At 39.4% G+C, this 23,486-nt stretch overlaps 1 protein-coding gene across 3 annotated transcripts; it reads left to right on the top strand.

The window, feature by feature from the left end:
- The first annotated feature begins 887 nt into the window (after positions 1 to 887).
- nap1l4a (nucleosome assembly protein 1-like 4a) lies at positions 888 to 14,777 on the top strand. 3 transcript variants are annotated; one of them, XM_044191859.1, is made up of 14 exons: positions 888 to 1,004; positions 2,012 to 2,049; positions 2,335 to 2,407; positions 3,087 to 3,231; positions 3,828 to 3,914; positions 4,618 to 4,752; positions 4,853 to 4,924; positions 5,035 to 5,174; positions 5,414 to 5,559; positions 7,611 to 7,630; positions 7,753 to 7,872; positions 8,897 to 8,932; positions 9,138 to 9,191; positions 13,014 to 14,777. In XM_044191859.1, the coding sequence occupies exons 2-14, from the start codon at positions 2,034 to 2,036 to the stop codon at positions 13,050 to 13,052; spliced, it is 1,083 nt and encodes a 360-aa protein (XP_044047794.1). In that variant the 5' UTR covers positions 888 to 1,004; positions 2,012 to 2,033; the 3' UTR covers positions 13,053 to 14,777. The 3 variants fall into 3 exon arrangements, with proteins under 3 accessions (XP_044047794.1, XP_044047796.1, XP_044047795.1); XM_044191861.1 differs by lacking the exon at positions 13,014 to 14,777 and adding an exon at positions 12,572 to 12,606; XM_044191860.1 differs by lacking the exon at positions 888 to 1,004 and adding an exon at positions 1,162 to 1,185.
- The last annotated feature ends 8,709 nt before the right edge of the window (positions 14,778 to 23,486 follow it).

The raw sequence follows: 23,486 nt of genomic DNA on the forward strand, positions 1-23,486 counted from the left end.
TAATAATAATAACTTTATTTATATAGCACCTTTCAAAACAAAGTTACAAAGTGCTTTACAATAAAAACATATAATTAAAGCAAATAAGATCCAGAACTAAAGATATAAACATGATAAAATAATTTAAATAATTGCAACAAATCCCAACAGATTAAGAAAAAGCCATATAATAAAAGTGAGTCTTAAAGAGATTTAAAGGAGGACACAGTGTTTGCCTGCCTGAGATCTCCAGACAGGGAGTTCCACAGCTGAGGGGCCTGTACAGCAAAAGGCCTTTAAGCCACCTTTCAAGGCTTTAAAAACAAGCAGTAAAATCTTAAAATCAATTCTAAAACTCACAGGTAACCAGTGAAGAGCAGCAAGGATCGGTGTAGTGTGGTTGCCTCCCTTAGTACGTGTTAAAAGCTTGGCAGCAGCGTTTTGTATCAGCTGTAATCTTTGGATGTTTTGCCTGCTGATACCAGAATTAAGTGCATTGCATTAGTCAAGTCTGGAGGCGATAAAAGCATGGATGACCTTTTCTAAGTCGGTAGAGGAAAGGAATGACCTGATCTTGGTTAGCTGTCTCAGTTTTGCAAAGCAGGACTTCAACACTTTAGTCACCTGAGCATCAAAGGACACTTCTGAATAATAATAAAAAACACCTAGGTTGCAGGCCTCTTTTTGAACATTACTAGATAAGGCACCCAGACTAGAGGAGAGATTAATAATGCTGATAGTACTGGGGCCACAGGGGGTAGTTAATTAGATTTTATTTGTGCAAATACTGATTGTTTATCCTTAATTTGTCTGTTGATGTGAGAGAGCAGAGATGATTGAGTAATACTGTGGGTATCCTCAGGATTGACATTTTCGCAACACAACTTGAAGGCAGCACCACGCCCTCATTCACCAGCTGGCCAATGAGAATCCAGGATACTGGAGCGCGTGTGTCGCTCGCGCGTGGGTTGTTGAAGCGAATACGCGTGAGCAACGCGACCAGCTAGAATTCCGCTCAGCTAGAGGTAAGGCTGCTAAAACAGCTAGCAAACTCAAACATTTCATTATTACGAGCATTTGCTTACATGTTAGTTTATTAATCATTAACGTTACGAGTTATCTCACTAATTTGACAGTCCGCTGGCGAATTGTCTTCAAGACACTTTGCTCTCACTCTTGGTGCTTTTATTAACCCGCGAGCTAACGGTAACTAGGCGATATTAGCTTGTCAATGCGACTAGCAGTATGCTGTAACATTAACGGCTAGTTTTATCAACATAATGAAAAGTAATAACATTGTTGGCTCCGCCACTCATTAGCATACTTTACATAATTGTCTTCTACGAATGAGGTAGAAAAGCTTAATGTAAAGTGTTAACCTTCGTACTTGCTGTTAGCTAAAGCATTGTTCATAGCACGTTGGCTCGTAGTTTCTTGCTAGCCAGCTAGCTAGCTAGCCTGGTTAACGTTAGCTGCTGTCAGAGCTTTGGCACCGCCCATACTTGGTGGTTATTAGTATGTGCTTGGTGATAAACCGATGTACGCGTGAAGATTCATTTGATATTGTTTTATCAGTGGCTCTCTGTGAATGTCAGAGGCAGCGATGGTCATTTTACTTAGTGTAAATGGTGACATGCTAACTTTAGTTGTCATAGCCTAGCCCAGCTGCCATTAGGTTGTCAATGCGTCATCGGCCTGCGCTTGCTCAACACCAGTGTTGCTGTTGATCAGTCAAAGTTAGCTCAGCTGGTCTGTCTGTCGCTCTGTTTTCCTAGCTGACGCTTGTTTAAGTTTGCACCTCTCGTGAAATCATCGGTTTTACATTTGAGACTGTAACACTAATGACTTTGTGGCAATGTAATAATGAACATGTAGAATATTTATTAAATGAAGGCGCAAACCCGCGCTGGCTGGTGAAATTCGATCGACACTGTTTTTCCCCCATTCACTGTATTACCGGCTCTGTTAGTAGTTACTCAATCTCTGACTCATGATGAGTATATATTTAATATAATTGATCTGTTTCTATCAGAGGAAGGAGCTGCCACTCGGTAATGGACGCCACTAAAGGTAAAGACAAACGTGCTTTAAGTTAACCATACTAAATTAGATATTCAGTGTGAGAAAATTAGTTTAAACTGTTTTGACTCACAGTCTAACATTAGCTTTTATATATTCATACATGTAAAAAAAAAAAAAAAAAAAAAGTTGTTGTATTAAGTATATGATGAGCCACAGTCATAATTTAAACATTATGAATGAAAAGGATGGCACAACCCTCATTCTTAGTAAACAATTTGTACAATGATAATGTGACAGGTACACTTGCATTACTGTTCTTTGCCGTTTTGGCAGGTAAAGGGGATCAAGGAATGCAAAATCCAGGTGGGCAGATGGACAGACCTGTCAGTTTCCACTTCTTGGAAAGGTCAGTGCAGATGGGTTATACTGTGTGTGTGTTATGTGAGGTAGAAGGTAAAAATGGAAAGATTGTCATGGTTACAACATGCCATTGTTCACATCAGTTGCCGGACAACTTCAGATGGCTCTCGGCAAAATGCTAACTGCTTTTGCTTCTCATCCTATATGGCAGTGTAACTGTTTTTAATTAAATACCTATTAAACAGCAATTATTAGCATACAACATTCATATTTGTATGTTCCTTGGACACTTTGATATTATTTAGGCCCCAAAATCACATATAAAATTGTTCAATTGAGGTTCAACAGAGTGAAGTATTCTGCTGTTATGCTTAATATCGGACAAAACTTTTTACATATGTAAAACAAAACCTGTTTGATAGATTATTGACTATTATTATTATTACTTGCTCTGATCAACATAAAAAGTTGATAAATGAGACAATTGAATTATTGCTGTGAAATGATACAGTATCACTGTAGACGCCTGCCACATTACCATACCCAAACACAAACAAAATCATCTTCCCAACCCTCTAGTTTGAGGACATACCAGTTTAAAGGATAAAGATTGTGTAAGAATTGGTTCAGGATAACAGTCTTACTTCTAAAACACGGATCATAATTTTACTTTTGCTGTAAATGATTTAAATTCACATCAATTTCATATTTCTCTTCTCTTATAGCATGCTTCCCAAAGCAGTGAAGAGGCGAGTGCATGCCTTGAAAAGGCTACAGGTGCAGTGTGCCAACATAGAGGCTAAATTCTATGAGGAGGTCCATGAGCTAGAGAGGAAGTATGCAGCCCTTTATCAGCCACTGTTTGAAAAGGTACCATAAATAATGTTTTTATAACAGAACATTTTCTTTACTTGACTTTAACACCACACATAGAATTTTCTTTGCTCATTTTAGGTTAATGCAAACAGAGCAAAGACTAGAAAAAAAGACACCAAATAAGGTCTCTTATTTGTTAAGAGACCAAATATTTGAGAATGACTTGTGTTGTTCCCTGCACTAATGGCTGGTGGTGAAGTCTCTCTCTCGTCCGATCTGAGGTCAGTGAGGACACATCCTTGGTGCTAAATTGAAAACTGCCACAACGAGTAGTCAACTGTTCTTTTGTCAGTCAAGGCTATTTCCAGAGCTAGTGACAAGAAGTCGGCCATTCCTAGTTGCACCGAAGACTGGCAGCTGTAATCCTGCTGCACCTGTCTGTGCTGTGTGTATGTTGTATGTGTGTGTGTGTATATATATATATATATAAGTCAGTGTGCATGTCAGTGTCTCAAATGGTGTTGATTTCATTGTACGCGCTGAAAATAATTCAGCATTATCGAATGAATGCTTGTTCATATACAGATATTTCACACTAATATTTCCAAACCCCTTTCTAAAATTATTAACTTTGTTGTTGTGTGTCACAGAGACGAGATATTGTCACAGGAACAGTGGAACCCACAGACCAAGAGTGTGAGTGGCACAGTGACAGAGAGGAAGAGGAGGAGCTTGCTGTAAGTACAGCTTTGATTTGTTTGTCTTTAGAGCCTGATCACTTTGCCAAATCCTACTTCTTCTGGTTTACCACAACAAAGGAAAAGAGATTTTTCTTACAGCCACACAGGCCGCCTCAATCTCAAATGATACCAGGAGTCTGTGGAAATTGTCTCCCCTAGAATGAAGTCTGGAGTAGTGGATAAAAAAATCATGTATCGTCCCATATCATATGTTATCAAACTATCAATATGTCATTACAGAGTGAATTTGCATTACTTTAATTACAACAGACTGAGACTATTGCCACGGGTGTTTTCAGCTCAAACTTTAAGCACATTTTTCTCTCCATTGTGGATGAAGGAATGAGTGCAAGATCTACAGGGATTTTTTTTTTTCCAACATCTATCTCCTTTTCAGTAAAGCAAACAGGGAAAACAGATGCATTTGGACAAATAGGTGAATGGGATCCAATAGGAAACAATAGGGTTGTGGGAAATGTGGTTTTAATGAGAATCACTAGGACTAATAAAATTATGACTGTTTTGTGTAACCGATTAGTCTTGCTTTGATCCTGTGTTTTGTGATTTGTTTGTTCACACAAGATCTATGTTTGTAAAATATCTTGATCTCACTGAGACTTTTTGAAAGCATAACAAAGTATATTGTTTAGATTTTTGTGAATAATGAATTTTGATGAGTGCTCTGCCCCATCGCCTGTAGGAGGAGGTAAAGGAAAAAGCTGCTATTGAGGATGCAAAGAAAGAGGAAGCCATGCCAGAGGAAGACCCAAAAGGCATCCCTGAGTTCTGGCTCACCATATTCAAGAGTGTGGACATGCTAAGTGACATGCTACAGGTACATTTAAACAGTTGATCCTTCACTCATGCCTTATACTCATTTCACCCAATTTCTGCAGCATTATGTGTCTCTGATCTGACTGTTTTTCTACCACCAGGAACACGATGAGCCCATCTTAAAGCATCTGAAAGATATTCAAGTCAAGTTTTCTGAGCCAGGACAGCCAATGGTTAGTATCATCATGTTGTAATAATGCATTGATATCATTACAAATTAATAAACTAGATGAAGTTAAATGATGAGTGAAATGATCTATCTATCTTGGTCTTTCTCCCACAGAGTTTCACATTAGAGTTCCACTTTGAGCCCAATGGTTACTTCAACAATGCAGTCCTGACTAAAGTCTACAAGATGAAGTCAGAGCCTGATGCCTCAGAACCTTTCTCATTCGAGGGGCCAGAGATCATTGACTGTGAAGGGTGAGAGCCAGAGCACACAAACATGCTTGATAAACTGCATCATTGACACATATGATGTTGAGGTTTAAGGAAAAAATAGAGATTGTTCAGTTTGTAAAACATTTATTTTCCCTCTTTCTATATTAATCTCTCTTGACTTTACATTCCACATATCAGCCTCCTCTTGACACTTCTTTCTACCTTTTTTGCATCCTTGCTTTCTGCCGCCTCTCACTTTTTTGCACACTTCCTCTCTCTAGCTGTCAGATAGACTGGCACAAGGGGAAGGATGTGACAGTGAAAACTATTAAGAAGAAGCAGAAGCATAAAGGCCGTGGCACTGTCCGCACTGTTACCAAACAGGTCCCCAACGACTCTTTCTTCAACTTCTTTAACCCTGTCAAAGGTGAGAACACACACAGAAATAAACACACACAAAATGTAGTGTTCTCTAGTAGTCTAAATGTAACATTTAAAGCAATTACTCCTACTTCTTTTCAACAACCTATGTATGTATCTGACATAGCAATAACTGTTTAAAATGTAAAGTTTTGCTCTGTTAGCTGTATACACACGTACACAAACTGAGCAAACCCTGAATCACTGAAAGCATTGAGAGGGAGAGCCACACACAAATACATCTGCTTGACAGTCAACATGTCTGTGTTCATCTGCAGGCAGTGTGGCAACATGTTGCATGTTATGTGGTTTTACCATTGGTCGCTGCATTTAGCTGAATTCAACAGCAGGTGGCATCAGACTCTTAAGTAGGGTCAGATTGTGCAAGCGCTCTGCTGTGTGTAGGTGGAACAGTCAGCAGGTCTTGCTCACTGATGTTGGACTTCATATATGAAGCTGCTCACTGGACCATTGAGCTTTTACATCAACTTAGAAAGAATAAATAATTAAAGAAGACAAATCACAGACGCAGTACAGTAGAACCATGTGACAACGGGATGGAAAGGTTTGGTTTATAAAAAAAAAAAGGCCTTTAGCTTGTTAGCTTTTAGAATAATTTTGAGTCTTTTTTTAAATGATAATCATTAGGACATTGGGTAACCTTACTGGTGCAGTTGCCCTCAACAAAGGTGAGGGAGGTTAGTCAAGTCAGCAGTCTTTTGTTTTGGTTTGATTACTTTTGTTCAGTTGAGTAAACAGTTGATGAATAATACCGTGATAGATCCTTTATGTCACATATCTCTCAAAGGATCGGTAAGTAAGGAAGCATACACCTTTGATTTAATGACTGTAGCATCCTGTGTAGTCAACTTATCTGTCAGACGTGCCTGGACTTATTCTGACTTTGAGGAGTTGACCTGATTGCTCATTGGCTGAACAAGTGTTTGTCTTACTGGTTGAGTCATAGCCTCTGCATAAAGCTGGTGACTATAAATAGCTCTTTGTCAAGTGTGTTCAGGTGTGCAGTTCTGGGGTTGGGATGTCCATTAGTGAATAAGACATCACTAGTTGATTATGTGAACAGGCCAAAGAGTACATATGACTTGACTGCTCTGTGGTCCATGGATGTGTGAACAAGATTTATTTTATATTTCTTTATTGGGCAAATTTTTTATTTGAATTTATTGAAAGGATAGCCCCTTGAGATTAGCATATCATTTTCAAGGGAGTCCTATTGTGATAGAGATTTTATGTGATTAGATTAGAGAGTAGATGCTACAGCAAATGTTGATTTTGATGGGACACCACAGAATTGTTGAAGAAATTGGTTCTTGTCATTTTTTTCACCATGGCAAAGGCAAGAAAACGTACATCCGCCCTCAGAGGAAGTGCATTTTTTGTCATCACGTGTATCTCTTCTATCAGGTTATTTGAGAAAGTATTACAAGAATATTTTTTTCCAATATCTAAACATAACATTTTGTTCATTGCGCAAAGTCATTAGAAACCAATATTAGCTTGGTGTCGCTATTACATAGGTTGTCTACCAGAAAACACTGATAAGGGATCCTTACTGATAAGAGATCTTTATCAAAATGCTCATACTGTAGAGTGTGTACAGAACCTTGCAAGTGTAACAAAGCAGTTTCCCCAAATACAGTAGTATTGAAAGAAGAGAAAGGATGGGACAATGTCACCTTTAGTCAGTTTATTGCCATGGTGGTGGACCACAGCTGTTTCCTAACGGCCTGTCACTTTCTATGGATGATGTGACCTTGTGTTATGAAGTCATTCATAATAAGCATAGTTGTTGCCTTAATTGGACTTTTACATGTTGGTTGAATTAAAGGTAATCCCAAAGTTTCCAGTGAACGCTATTATGAAACAAATCTAACACCTGCTGTGACTGTTGGCTTAACTGGTCATTTTAAAATGAGTGTGCTGTTCAAAATCCCATTTCCCCCTTTTTATTGTAACCTGAATTTACTTCTATAGTCATTGTAAAGCAGTGTGTTGAGGTGCTTATTATTTACATTATATATGTCCTTCCCCTTACAGCTTCACCAGATGGGGAAATGGTGAGTAAAATGTAGCTTATTCTTCATAAAATCACCACCCATTTTATTGCTTCTTCCATTACCATCAATCTATTTGATTTGTAGCTGTGTTAAAATGGTCTCTTTGTGTTCTTGTTTTATAGGACGAGGACTCTGAGTTCACCCTAGCCACAGACTTTGAGATTGGTCATTTCTTCCGTGAGAGAATAGTTCCCAGAGCAGTGCTGTATTTCACTGGAGAGGCCCTGGAAGATGACGAGAGTGTGAGTGTTTTTCCTCTAACACACACTGTTACACTTGAACACAAGATGGGATGTTTGCAGTCTGAAAAAATGTTTCAAGGACATACAGGGGATTTCAGAAAGTATTCAGACCCCTTCACTTTTTTCACATTTTGTTGTTTTGCAGCCTCATGCTAAAATCGTTTGAATTCAGTTTTCCCCTCATCAATCTACACTCAATACCCCATAATTCAGACCATTAACTCTACTTAGTTGAAGCACCTTTAGCAGCAACTACAGCCTCAAGTCTTCTTAGGTGTGACGTAACAAGCTTTGCATGCCTGGATTTGGGGATTTTCTGCTATTCTTCTCTACAGGTCCTCAAGCTCTGTCAGATTGGATAGGGACTGTCAGTGGACAGCCATTTTCAGGTCTCTCTTGGCTGTGTGCTTAGGGTCATTGTCCTGTTGAAAGGTGAACCTTTGGCCCAGTCTGAGGTTCTGAGTGCTCTGGACCAGGTTTTCATTAAGGATATCTGTACTTTGCTCCGTTCAGCTTTCCCTCAACCCTGACCAGTCCCCCACAGCATGATGCTGACACCAACATTCTTCATCGCTGGGATGGTATTGTGCAGGTGATGAGCGGTACCTGGTTTCCTCCAGATATGACGCTTAGAATTGAGGCCAAACAGTTGAATTTTGGTTTCCATCAGACCCGAAAATCTTGTTTCTCACACTCAGTCTTTTAGATGCTTTTTTTTGGCAAACTCCTAGTGGGCTTTCATGTGTCTGTGCCTTGACACAATCCTGTGTCTGAGCTCTGCAGGCAGTTCCTTCGGCCTCATGACTGTTTTTGCTCTGATATGCATTGTCAGCTGTGAGACCTTTTATATAGACAGATGTGTGCCTTTCCAAATCATGTCCAGTCAATTGAATTTACTGCAGGTGGACTCCAATCTGGTCTGGGTCTGACTACTTTCTGAATGCACTGTTAAAGCTGTATTTGTCATCACTGTTGTACCACATGTGGGTGTTTTTCACTCTCGATTTTGTATATTTTTTTGCAGTTTGAAGAGGAGGAGCTGGAAGAGGGAGATGAAGAGGTTAGTAATGCCACTTTGACAAACACTGTGAATTTGATCTGATACACCAGACAAGTGATCATCACTGTTCACACAGGACTTGGGTTTACAATGCACCACCATACACATCACTGCTAAACTGTATAATAATTGTGTTCCTGGTATATATTGTGTTAAAGCAGGGGTTCTTTGACTGTTTTATTATCCTCTTGTCTTTGTGTCTCAGGAGCAGGATGAGGAGGGTGATGATGACGATGATGAGGGTGACTTTGACCCCAAGGTCAGTATGAAATTATTTTTTTATTATTATTATTTGATTATTGACCTGCTCATAATGTGTTGTTACTATTTTTTAATGTTTTTCAATGTGAGTGCTTTTATTGGTGCAGTGATAGTGGTGCTACTCAGGTAGCTCAGTGAGCTGAGCATTTAACCAAGCCCCCTGGAACAGTGCAGTGCTTTGCAACAAAGCAGCAAAAGAAGACTTCTTAAAAGCTACTTGGAAAATTTTCTTACTCAAGACATGCAGAGCCAGAGAAATGCATCGTGGCACAGCCGAAGGATGTGAAGAATGAATTGGCCACCTTCTTATCCATCTTTTAATATATCAAAGGTGCTATCTCTGTGCTGAATATTAAGTTCAATTCAACTTTATTATTCTTGCATACAAGATAATGCATCTTGTTAAAAATTATTTTAAAAAGTACAAAAAATAACTGAAAGAAGAAAGAATGTGCAAAATTATTTAAAGGTTGGATATGCAATGCTTATCAAACACATGTCTTTTTGTCAAATTCAGCAAATATTTTCTCACTGTGTAGCTAGCTGTCTGTTCAGTGAGTGTGCTGAAAAACAAAAAACAAACTGGTGTTTGTACACAGTCCTGGCTCTGTAAATGGGGAGATAAAGAAAGTGGCTATTCCAGCCATGATTTGTGTGTCAGGTAACGTTAAATGACTTGCCCACAGACATTCAGCTTACTTTCTACTTTGCCAAGATGATGCTGCTGTTGTTGTTGTGATGTTAGCTATAGTGGCAGGAGAGTTGTGAGTATCGCTGTCTGTGACTGGTTTGCTGGCTCTGGGAAATGTCTCGTCCTCTCTGGCTGTTAGCTTTGCAGCAGCAGCTGTAGAGATAGTTTGCTAACCCACAACCTAGCTTACGTTAGTTACCTTACAGGGCTCCAGACTGCAACCATTTTTGGAGACAGTGCTACTAAATTTTATAACTAGGAGCACCAGTATGACTTGCAAATGTTCCCCCCCCATTTTTTGTTGTTGGTTTTTTAAAAATCATTGTATATCTTGTGAAACACCAGGAGGGAGCAAGAATTGGTGTGGGTTTGTATGAGAGTGTATTACACATGTTATGTGGACATAAATCTTTTTACACAGTCACATTGTGGAAACTCGCCTTCCTTGTGTGCGTGTGTGTACCTGTGTCCGGTCTGTAAGTGCTCTTGCTTGGCCCTTTGGTGACAATGAAACTATACATTCATTTTTCTAAAGAAAAGATCATTCAGACTCTCCCGGTGGGCCTGTCGCTCTGTGGTCCGCTTAAACAAGAGCAGGAAAAACGCATCATCGGCCAACTGACAGAAGACAGAAGACAATAGGGTTAAGATAAGCAAGATTTGGGTTTGGCTAGCTGGCTATTTAGCTGTTTCGGGTGGCTTTTGTTGAAACGTGTTCAACTTTTCATAAAGTTGATATGCTTGTCAATTTCACTTTTTCGTGAACCGACCAATCACAGCCTTGATGGGGTGGGACATTATAAAGAGGTTGACATGCTACAGTAAACTCTCAAAATGTTGAACTCACTGTAATGCATGAATGGTTATGGTTATTGACAGGTCGGTACTTAACATTAACAAATTAGTCTAACTGCCGATGTAGACCATTTTTCTTGCACAAGGATTTAATGAAGGAACAAAACCTAGAAAAATTATAAATGTTGGTTGTGTGTTTCTTAAACTGGTGTATTGTCCAGCTGGAATTTATACTAGTGGTAGGCTATATAGTACCCTGTTATATGAAAGTATAGTGAATATACTAACATTATATAATTAATATATTAATATAATACTGACATTATACTATTTATTTAATATTCGACTAATACACTAAAAGTTACTCATCCAGGTTGTGGATAGTGCATCTGCAGTGGTCAGTAGATTTAGCTAGAGCCAGAATGCCAGTGCCATTGTGCCAATATGTGCTCCTTCTAGCCATCCACCTTTCCCTTGTTATATTTTGCATCTATTTTACTAAGTTATTGTTATAAATATTGTTCAGTAATCTTGTTTAGGCTACAAATGTGTGCCGGGGGTGTATTTATTACCAAAGCATTACGCTCACATAAAGGAACATCATATTGATGCTCAAACACTTGGTGTTCTTAATGACTGAATGTGGTCACATATCAACATATCATTGTGAAGTGCTTTGAGTGGTCGGAAGACTAGAAAGGCGCTATACAATAATTCAGTTCAGTTTTATTTATATAGCGCCAACTCATAACAGAAGTTATCTCATTGCACTTTTCCTATAGAGCAGGTCTAGACCGTACTCTTTACATTATTTACAGAGACCCAACATATTCCAGTCCATTAACCATATCTGCAGAGATAAACACTCCTATCGTGCTTGTTGTTGGTTTAGCCTTGAGCGCTGTGGGGAGTTTATTTTGCCCTGTTCTGATAATGGACGCACTCAGGAGATGCCATTACAAACATTATCTACAGTTTTCATGTAATGTACTACTTGTCCAGTGCTGCTTGCTAATCAACTGCAAAATCGGGTTCAACACACAGTATATAACACGGGATCAAAATAATACGGGAGGTTCTGTATCTCTGATTTATTTACCCTCTCCTTAATGATGATGATACTATTTATGTGGGCTGCACTAACCTAGCATGGTTTACCTTGCGAGGCAGCCCTGATTTGCTGCATAGCCTGCCCCGAATATATAGCAGAGACACTAAGGGATAGCTCCCTCAGTGGAAATAGTATTTCCAAATCTCTACCGGTGGACACATTTTTACCTTTGCATGGTATATACTGTCATATCGCCCAACCCTAGCTGTCACCTTTTAGGATATCTTCACCTCATCATTAAGTGATTTGTTCTCAGAAGCACCTGTACATACGTTTTAAGTCTTAAGTCGTTTCACTCAAGGCCCATGATGATGAGACTGTGAGTATTTCTTCACATGTTCAGTTCTTTCATTGTATCTCCAATTTCCACCACCAGACTTGCAATGCATCCTGCATATGGCAGACTTTTTAAGGTGTTTTCTTTTTCTGCGCTTACTCTCTCAGACCATTGGCTACAAATTATGTAATGACAGTTACTGAAAGAGCCATTTATTTTGTGGTTTAGTTGGGCTGACTATGATCCATTATGAGCCATTCTGGTCTGATAGTGAGTAAGTGCATAACATGGCCTGTAAGCAGTTTTATCAGGCATGACCAACAATGCTGCTGTCTGAATGAGTTTCTTCAGTAGCTTACTATGTAAAATTTTTCTCTCATGGTACATCAGTTATTAATTTTGCTTCAGCAATGTTTCACTGTGTTCACTATGTCATTCTGAATGTGACGATTAAACTTGTACATATTGTTGTCTCTCCCTCCCCTGGATTCCCCTCCATTACAGGCATAATCAATCATTCTCACCCCATGCATTTCTAGGTAAGGGAGAAATAAGGATGGCGTCCTGCATATATTATACACTGTCATGTCCTTTTGGCTTTGGTTTATTGTTCTGGCTGCCTCTCTCTTTCACTACATCCTTGATTCTCCCAGTAGTCTGAGGGGTTTAGGACCCTCAACTCACATCTTGGCTAGATACGGCTTCTTTTCTCCCTGTCCTGTCTTTGCTCTTTTTTCATCTATTTGTTTTTCCTCCTGTAGTCCCACCCCAGGTTTCTAACATTGTTCCCTTTACTGTTACAAACCAGGTTCAAAAATGTTGCTTCCTTTCTCTAGCATCTGCTTTCATGTTAACCTCCTCTAGTTGCTAGTTAATGCCCGGAGGCTTCATTAGCTGTCTGTCCTCTTGTTGTCTAATCTGGTTTCTCTCTGTCTTCTCTCCACAGAAAGAACAGCCCCAGCCTGCCGAATGCAAACAGCAGTAACCGTGGTGATCAGGGGAGCTGGACCTGCTGTCCGTCAAATCCGTTCTTAGCCAATCAGCAAGTCCTCCTACTCTTATAGGCTCCGCCCTTTTATGAACTCTCATACGAACGCAATAGAACGCAAACCAAACTGCGTTTTTACTATGTGCATGACTTTTTTTTTTGTTTGTCTTGCGCCCATCTCACCCCTTTTTATTTGGCTTCATTCGAACTCAAAGCAGGAAGTGACCTGACTCTGATTAAAATACCATGGCATCACATAGGGACAGTCATCTTTTTTGGTAAGGTGGAGTAGGTTACTACTGCCAAGAACCTCAGAACATCATCATATGGGGGAAAAAAGATAGGAAAGGAATGGAACCCAACTTTAGTTTTCATGGAAATAAATCAGTTACTCAGGGTTTTTTAATGCCAACAAGAAAAGTGTAAGTTTACCAGGAAACTGCTGAACAAGTTTGACTTAATCTTTCACTGGGGTTGCTGCAGTGTTTTTCTTTTGTTATGGTGTTTTTTAAGAGACATAAAATGTATCATTTTGAATTTAATTTACTTTTTTAAATGTTCATTGTCATGTCATTGGACTATTTATTCTGGTGTTATGCAGCTGTATGAAGTGGTGCGTTTTGGGAACTCTTAAGGCCCAGCTGCAGTAAATAGGCTCATTCTCATTTGCTCAGATCTTATTTGGGCTTAGCAGGTCAACAAAACATGAATACTTCCAAGTCATGTTTTTTTAATTATCAGAATTAATTTCAAACATTGAAGAGTTGTGTTCTGCATTAATATTGCTCACTTCTGCCCAGATGTATTGGGCTTAACAAGCATTTAAACTGAGAACTTGAGTGGACACTAACACAAATTAAGATCATGTGACAGGCATGTGGTTATACCTCAAAACTGTCATATATTGCTCTTTCCTGTTTGCCCCATCACCCCTGAAATGCTCTTTGAACTCTTGCTAACAAGCATAATAAGAACAATTTATGATGAAGACATTTGAAAAGTAGAAAGGTCTCCACATAGGTTGATTTCAGCCTGTTGGATTTCCCCAGCCCAAGCATCACATCCAGTCTGGTGAATATTTCCCTAAAAGATAACACATTTAAGCAGACACAGTGGCTGACCCAAAACCTTTTGTGGTTCTTTATAAGATATCACTTATGATATATATCTAGTTCTTAACAAATGTCAAGTCAGTGATGGGACAGTGTGCAGGATGTTTCGCTCAAATGTAAATTCTGTTGCCAACAAGCTAAAATAAAAGACAAAACACAGCGTCCTCTTTTAGTAAATTGTTTGTCAATTATTAACAGTGTAATCTAATTCAGCATTTAAAGTTGTTTAAGAATATATAACTATTTCTGTTATTGTCTAATGATTCAGTAGAATGTCTGTCTGTGGGAAACAAAGAGGTTGCCAATGTATTTTATATACTGCACTTGGATTTTGGCTGTTTGGTTGGACACCTTTGCCTGGTGACTGGTCCGCGATAGCAGTTACAGCGAAAATAATACCCACCCATTCTCTCTTTTTAAAAACGATTGTAGATCTTGTTGGACAGATCTCTCAGAGCCACGGTTGACATCTTCAAATCTACCACTTTGGATCGTGTGCTAGCAATGGCCTTAACTGGTTCTTATTCACAATTTGTTACTTGCGCAATATTTCTTTTCAATTTGTACAGAGTTAGTTAAAATATTCTATTAAAGTTGTGCGACATGGAAATGTGTTTTGTGTCCTCTGTCCTTTTAATGTATGCGCATGTATGCCTTTTGTGGATTTACCTGTAGTGTAGAGCAGCTGTTTCCAAACTTTTCGGCTTACTTTAATTAACCATTGCCTACTTGCAACCCATCATCACACGTTACATATGTGTCTAAATTGTGAGCAGTTCCACAAAAGAGTGATTGTCTTGTCAAAAATTGAAAATAAATTAAAATAAGTAAAGATTAGCAATACGATATGGGGGGGGGCATTAGGTTTGTGTAGCTGAACAATATTTTTCTTATTTTCAGTCTCATTAAGTTACTCGCAACTGTTGTACAGATTTGATCAGTGATTTAAATCCCTTGCTAAGAGGTAGAGGGTTGTGAAAGTAAAAAAGTGAAGATTTTTATATTCTTCAAGCAAATGTTGATGACCTATAGGCCTTTTTCACAGCAGACATTTGACTTGTCATTGTAGCAAAAGCACAGGTGTCACTAGTAACATTAACGATGGCTCTGTTGTATTCAAGTGTCCCAGTAAGCCGTGACAGTGAGCCAACATGCACAATACCAGGGCCCTGAAACTGAAGCAACTAAATGGAATTCAGCCATCATTATTTATTATTTAGAGCTGTGCTTTTCCTGTTGTGACAAGTCAAAATGTCTTCAGTGAAAAAGGCCTGTTGAGCAAGGCACTTGGTCGCCAGCTGCTCAGGTGGAGCTGTTTAGTAGTTACCAGTAACAGACTGGTCTTACTGGCCAGCTCACAACTTCTCTCTTGCTGTGGAGAGATTGTGTGCTTGGCTAACTTTCCCTGGGTGAATGCACATGCTGTTGACAGCACAATGTGACTGGACACTGAATAGCCACACACACTGACTTCACTATTAGGCATCAGGTGACAATTTGCAAATGATTAGCAATAGCTTGGAGCAATGCACGCGGTCACAGCCTCAACTTGGTGGCCTCAGAACGCAGGAACTGACCCTTTCCTTCCTCACAAACACCATGGTGACTTGTGTGACAGTATGGTGGTATCCAGGCTGGAGGCATTTGCTTACGGTCTGCCCAACATCAGGCAAGGCAACCAGAATGTGTGGAATTCTGTCTTGCAGATAGAAAAAGCATGTGAGCACCTCTAAGAGACCCTCGTAATGCATTCTGGGAGATAATGGCGGAGTGCTTGGAAGTTTCTGGAGGAGGATGGCAACACTGTGTCCTAGCAACCCAGGTTTTCTGCTATGTGCTGAACGACAGGTTCTTTCTTATTCTGTCACCTCATCCAGCAACACTTAACGGCCGTGTGTGTTTATGCCTCTATCTTCATGGGAACAGAGGCGACGACATGTGACGGTGTGAGAAAACAGAATTCTGGATTAGATCAAGTTCATGATAAGGGCTAGGTCACTGTCAACACTGAGTTCATAATTCATGTTTTTTTTTAATAATAATAAAATGTATGAGATGTTCTGGAGGGAATGAGTAGGCAGCAGTGAATCCTCCACAGCAGACAAACCACAAACTGAAATCTCTCTCCAGTCTCTTTCTGTCGTTTTTGGGATTTTGCTCTACAGACTTGTGAACAAGACACCATTCATGCTGAGGCTGCTGTGTGGGGGTTTTGAGGATTGCTTCACTGTAACAAGGAGTCTAATTGTGTCTTAACACTAATTTCTGTGCTTTCTGCAACACGGCCAGGGAAATGGAACTCCACGGTGGTGATGGACTGATACACTTGCATGTTTACAGTTTGCACTGAAAATTCATATCTTAGGTGTATGTGTCAACCAAATTTGCTATGTATACCTCTAGTATACCAACTGAACGTCAGAGACTAGGTCAGTAACTAAGCAGTAATACACAATACGCTTATGAAAGTATAAATTGTAAATGTGTATCAGACAAACAAATGAAGGAATACAAGAAAATGTCATTTTTGAACCTGACAAAATATGGTGGCTTCTAAAGAATGCATTAATTATCATTAATTAAATCATCATTAATTAAATCATCTTTAATTATTATCGTTGATGTCAAAGCCCATTTCATGACAATGCTCTTGTTACATTTTTACAGCCTCAGTCTCAGATTAATGCTTTTTTAGTTCTGTGATGGCATTAGATAACACATCAGTCAGGCCGCTGGATATTTAAATGATCAGCGGCGGAAAGTAATTAAGTACATTTACTCAAGTACTGTACTTAAGAACAATTTTGAGGTACTTGAGTATTTCCACTTTCTGCTACTTTATACTTCGACTACAATTCAGAGATATTGTACTTTTTACTCCACTACATTTATTTGATAACTTAAGTTACTTTGCTTTGCAGATTCAGGTTAATAATACGAAATATCACCAGCAAATAAAGTATGGTGTATTATTATAGTTTAAGACAAGAAAAGACTTTATTAATCCCTGGGGGGAAATTCACAAGTTACCCAGCAGTATATAAAGTAATTAAACAAGCTCCACCTTTACCAGCTGCAACATTAAAGTGATGAACACATTAATGCATTGATAATTAGAATCCAATAATGTAATATATATGATTCTGAAATGAACCATTCTGCATAATGAGTGCTTTTACTTTTGGTACTTTAAATATATTTTGATACCAATACTTTTGTAAGTAAAATTAAATGAATGCAGGACTTTTAATTGTAACAGAGTATTTCTACACTGTGGTATTGCTACTTTTACTTAAGTAAAATACACGAGTACTTCTTCCACCACTGCAAATTATTATAGATGAATCCATCTGTATTTAGTAGTTCATTAAAGCAATGTGTCTTTCTGCCCCCTGAAGCTATGTTAGAATAGCTTGTGCCTGTATTATAATAAATATTTTTGTATTTAGACATTCAAGTAAACCCAGATGTAGCAACAGTCACAGGAAGGTGACATCTTAAGATCCGGAGAGTGAGAGGGATCTCTGAAACTGAGCAGGCCGTTCATGAGGCAAATGTCAAGTCAACTCATTTGGAAGCTACTGAAGGACGGGAGAATGAAAAGAAAATGAAAAAAGAGAAACTACAGTGAGGCTTTATCTTCTGTGCTCTCTTTGACATCCTCTGCACACTGCTTCTCAGCTGTTTGATGTTTTGTCAAGTGCGTTTGTGCATGGTTGGATGGACAGACACAGAGGATGTTTAACACGTATCAACAACACATATAGAAGAAATCAGTTTGTTGGACTCAAAGGGAGATGTTCCCTAAGTTGTGCACATGATCAGAGCAGCAGAACAAAGGAAAGTATTCAGACTGCTAACCCTAAATGACGCCGTCTGCCATCGTCTCATCCTCATCCAGTTTAATGCAGTCTTCTCCCGACCTTCCTCCCAGCTGCAGCTGCACCCACTGTCCCACTCTTGGCCCCAAGGTGCTTTTGGCAGAGCCTCTACGTGTACGTGAGCACACATGAGTGTGTCTGTGTGTGAACAAGTTTGTCTGTGTGGGGTCTTTTGTATCGTCATCTCCCAGTCGGAAGTGATGCAAGCCAGATTGAGTTCCAGAGAAAGAAGGGAATAGAGAGGCGCTTTATGCTGCTGACGCCAGGTTGGTGTGCAGAACTGAATGAGTTGAACTGGCAGCGTGATGAAGAGCCCATAACCTCTTAGATCTGATAATGTTACTGATGGCGCTGACACAAGAACTCACAGCTTTGCACACGTTTTGATCCTTGCATGAAGTACAAAACTGAAAAAGTTATTGTCTCATTGTCTTTTTTTAGCCATGCTAGCAGCATGGCTCTATGGATGGCAATGTCGGCCAGTCGGTCCACCACTTTGGTCCAGGCTGAAATATCTCAACAACAACCATCAAATTTTGTACAGACATTCATGGTCCCCAAAAGTATGAATCCCAATTACATTTATAATCCCCTGACTTCTTCCTCTAGCGACACCATGAGGTTGACATTTGTGATTTGGAGTGAAATGTCTCGACAACTATTTAATGGATTTCCATCAAATTTGATGCAGACGTTCATGCCCCCCTCAGGATTAATTGTTATAACTTTGGTGATCCCTTAGCTTTTCATCTAGCTCCATCATCAGGTCAAACTTTTAATTTGTCATATGCTTTGGTTGATGACTAAAACCTGCAGAACTAATGACATTCCCATCAGCATCAGCTGTACTTTGTGTTTAGTGCTAATTACACACTGTTAGCATGCTAACACGCTACACTAAGATGGTGAACATACCTGCTAGACATCAGCATGTTAGCATTGTCATTGTTAGTATTTAGCTCAAAGCACCACAGTGCCCGAGCACAGCCTCACAGAGCTGCGAGCATGGTTGTAGACTCTTATTCTTGTTTAATGGAAGTCACTCCAAAATGGAAACGTTAGTGGAATTGACAAACCCCAAGCAAATAACCCCTGTAGTTTCAAATACATTTCAAACATGCTGCAGAAGCTTTTTATGTAATTTCTAATGGACATTTTATGCATTTTGGGAGTAAAAAGACAAACAGCCTTGTTCACACATCATCATTAGCGAGAGGGATGAACTAAAAGGGCTACTCTGATTTATGTTTGGTGGTCCTTCAAACTTCAGTGGAGTTTTTGTGCTAATGGTGAGCAGGTAATGACAAAAATTTACTTTTGAAGTGAACAATTCCTTTAAACCAAAAACAATATGGAAGCTCAATTCAATTCAATACAATTTTATTTATTTAATGCCAATTCATAACAGTTATCTAAGTGAAGGCAAATGATGCTGTGTAGTACTAAATCAAAGGTCAGCAAATGAATGAGCAATAAACATGCAAAGGGCAACAGTTTAGCTGTCACCTTAACCTCTCGGCAGCACCTGCCATGCATACACATGACCTGCCACACACTGCGCAGGGCTCATGGGAAACTCTGTTAAGGAAGGGTAGCGTCCTTGGGGAGAGCGGTGCACAATCTCCTCCAGGATTAAGACCAAACAAGGCTGCGATTAACTTCAGCGTGGGTTTCACAATGACTGACTGACTGGCATGTCTTGTGGACAGTGGGAGAGAAAGCAGTATGGCAGTATGGGGAGAATGTGTAAACTCTTTGTAGAAAAGAGCTGACCACTAAGTCCCTGTTTCACCAAAACTACATTTGAGGAAACATAAGAAGGAGCTGATGTGGTTACTGTGGGAGAAAAGGAAAAAGGCACCCGGTGCCAAACTGATTTTGCATTGTGGAAGAAATAATGTACCCGAGTTAACTGGACGTTCTCCACAATCTGTTACATTAAAGTGACTTATCAACCCGGCACACTTTGTTCCTTTATGTTTATCTATGTGTGCTTAACATGAATGACTATAAACAATGGTCACTATAACCGAGCTAATCTTATTGGCTTTACTGCATTATCACCAGTTACCTTTCTGCCTGGTATGTGTGGGAAAGCAAGCTACACACCCAATCACAGCGACAGGGCAGCACACCTTTGTCTGGATTTATGAATGAATCAGTGAATGAACAGCAAACTAGGTGTGGCATGTTTAACCTGAATCACGCTCTTTGATTTCTGAGCACAGATAAAGCTGTCAGGTATTACAGAAAAGTGGGCACAGGAAAAAAAATCAGAAGCAAGGCTGGTTTGAATATATGTAAATGTTGCATGCTGCACTATGATCAGCTTTGTGTCAAGGTAAGCGCCGTGACAGAAAAGATCAATCATTTTTTGTATTTATAATAAGTGTTGTGCGTAGCTGGCCTCAAAATATTGCATCACATATTTCTTGTTACATCTTGAAATTCCTGAGAGAAAGAGGTAATTTGAGGTCATCATTAAACAAAAATGACTTGATTTTGATTGATGACCTCAAGTCAATTTCAGACTTGTTGAATCACTGCTGCATGAATGAGCAAACATTCCGGAGAATCTCCCGACCTATTCATAATTTTTTCACTGTCACTCTTGGCTTTATGTGGATTGTCTGTGTTCTACTACAAGTCCACATTGTTTCTCAACATGATGGATAGATAAACCATCATTAAAGCAAAACCTCGTGGAGTTGGACAGCACAGGCCTAAAAGAGGTTAAACCATCGGGCCTGAAAGTCCACTCCATTGGCCCTGCTCCCACCACAGATTAGTTCTGGTTCTATTGAAAGACTCTAGGTTTATCATATAAGCCGCAGTGAAGCTATGCAGACAGCAAAGTGAATGCTGCATTCCTGCCAGGGAGAAGGATTGCAGACCTGCATACCTGCCATTCTTTGCAGAGTCAAACTGGCAAGAACGAAGGTGCTGGGCTGTCTGAGCGACACGCTAGATCTCATAACTCTGACCTGAGTGTGTGAGGGAAGTGTGGGTACCACAGACTGCATGGTTCACACACCTTTGTGTTGAAGTATGTGTTAATGATAGTGGGACACAACAATTAGAGTATTTAATATGCAATGACATTTCTGAATTGGTTTCCTCTGCCTGAGCAGCATTCTGAGAATACAAGCCAGTGAAGGAATGTAGCTGAATTCAGTACAATTACATGTACTTAGGTGCCTGAGTATTTCCTCTTTGTGCTTCTATTTCATTACATTTGAGAGAGAAATATTGTTCTTTTCACTCCACTACATTTATCTGTCAGCTTTAGTTACTGTAACTTTAGTTAGTCTCCCCATTTTATAGACTAAACTACCCACAAGTAAACAAGGGAGTTAACATTAACCCTATCTCGACCAGCTACATTGTTAAAATGCTATATATATATATATATACACACATTATACAATATACATTCAAATATATAATACTCTTGACAGTTAATAATTGAGTGTTTTACATTCTTGCATTGCTACTTTTATTTAATTTAAAGGATCTTAATAGTTCTTCCATCTCTAAATAAGTCTCTGGTCGTAACATAACAAGAAAACTGACTGATCGCTTATTAAGAATGTGATGTAGATTTGAGCCTATTTGCCACCTTTAACTCTGCCATCATACAGTAACTGGCCAGTTCCTCAAGAGACAGTACAGTAGTGTATGACAGCAGCCATGTCTGTTTTCATTGTTCTTCAACGGTTCCTCCTGCAGCATTGTGTTTGACTGTGCGCTGCCCTCATCAGCCATTTGTTCTTTTTCCCACGCTGCTGAATGCCAGCGTGGCCACAGACACACACACACACAGGGCTTATCAGAACAATGCCTCAAATAGCTCCAGAGTGTCATCACAAGGGCATGTCACCAAAGAGCAGAAGAGGATGTGTGTGTGTGTGTGTGTGTGTGTGAGAAGCAGGCCAAAGTCATAAACGTGTCACAGTATGCAGCTGTTACCTGCGGGCTCTGCTGTACTTGTCAGCGGCCCATCACAGCCAACTCATCCATACTGCTCCCTATTGTTAGGCTGACTATGTATAGTTCGCTGTCTGAGGGAGGCTTCACTGGCTAACATGAAGTACATAAACATGATGTGCATGAAGACACAATACAACATTCATTGATCTGCACTATTGTGCAGAAATAAGCAAAAATGCAAAAGCTGGGTTGAGAAAATGTGTTCTTTTCCAAAGTATTTTCTCAGTGTAAGCAGTATAATCAATAACTACCAAACTCCTGAGAATATTCACCTTTTTTTACTACAAGCCAACACATTTTTAAATTAAATGGATAGCATATTTGAATTTGAACACTTATGACCGTCTACAGTGATTACCATTTAGTTTTTAGCAATGTGACGTTATGGCAAACGTTTGCACCCAGGATATTCCAGTTTATTACAGTCTTTGAATTCTGTGTTCTTAGTGTAACTTCTGGGTGTGACAGTTAGTTAATAGTCCACACACACCTTTATTGCTGCTGTCCTGGCCAGGTCTCTCTTTCATCAGAGATTTCAAATCTTTATTAGACCAATTTAAAGGTTAAAGCAGCTATAATTAGTATTTTTAGATTAACAGTGGATCACATGGGGTCACTTGTACCACAGATAATGAATCCACAGATAATTATCAGCCGACTCTGCAATTCCCCTCAGCTCGCTAGTTTCTTTCAAGTCATTGGTTTACAGTCATAGCTTTGTTTTCAGCCTCAGCAATCAGCTGTTTTCAGTAAAAAGCTGAACTGTATGCTACCTGCTCAGCACTAAACTAAGCAGACGGACAAAGTTAGCGACTAGCTGGTGAATATAATGGAACATTTAGCGGCTAAAGAGCCAGCTATTTCTCACAGGAGTTGGTGGAGAGTGAAACAGAGCTAAAAGGTGTGTGAATGTTGGACACGACTCCAAAAAAATACTAATGTTGCTCCTTATCTGCTGTATGTGAAAATAGGCATCTGTTTGTTAACAGGTCTGGTGGGAAAAAAAATCAGTTATTGCAGGTTTAAATAAAAACGTATTTTAAATGTACAATAATGAATCATCAAATCCTTACAAAAGTGAACTCTGTTCAAATTCATAGTTACTTGCTTTCAATGGCTATAACAAAGTCAATTTATTTTGTCTCTGTCAGAGTTCTGCAATCCTGTTTTATGTAACCTCCCAAATCTTATATTAATATAAATAGAATATTAATCTCTATTTTTACTCTAAACTAATTAATTCCAGCAGGGTTCAATCAGTTGACTTGCTCTGTATTTTAGGTGTTTTGTGTGCTGTGACTCAAAGTAAACACTCCACAGCTTCATGCCCCAACACGACTACTAAACTATGGGCCCTTCTGGTCCTTCCACCTCCTGTCTTGTCACACCCATGTGCTCACGGCTGCAAAACTCCAACACACTCAAGTAAACTCAGTGAAAAGAGCAAA

The sequence above is a fragment of the Siniperca chuatsi genome, linkage group LG4 (genome assembly GCF_020085105.1).
Source record: "Siniperca chuatsi isolate FFG_IHB_CAS linkage group LG4, ASM2008510v1, whole genome shotgun sequence".
Lineage (NCBI taxonomy): Eukaryota > Metazoa > Chordata > Actinopteri > Centrarchiformes > Sinipercidae > Siniperca > Siniperca chuatsi.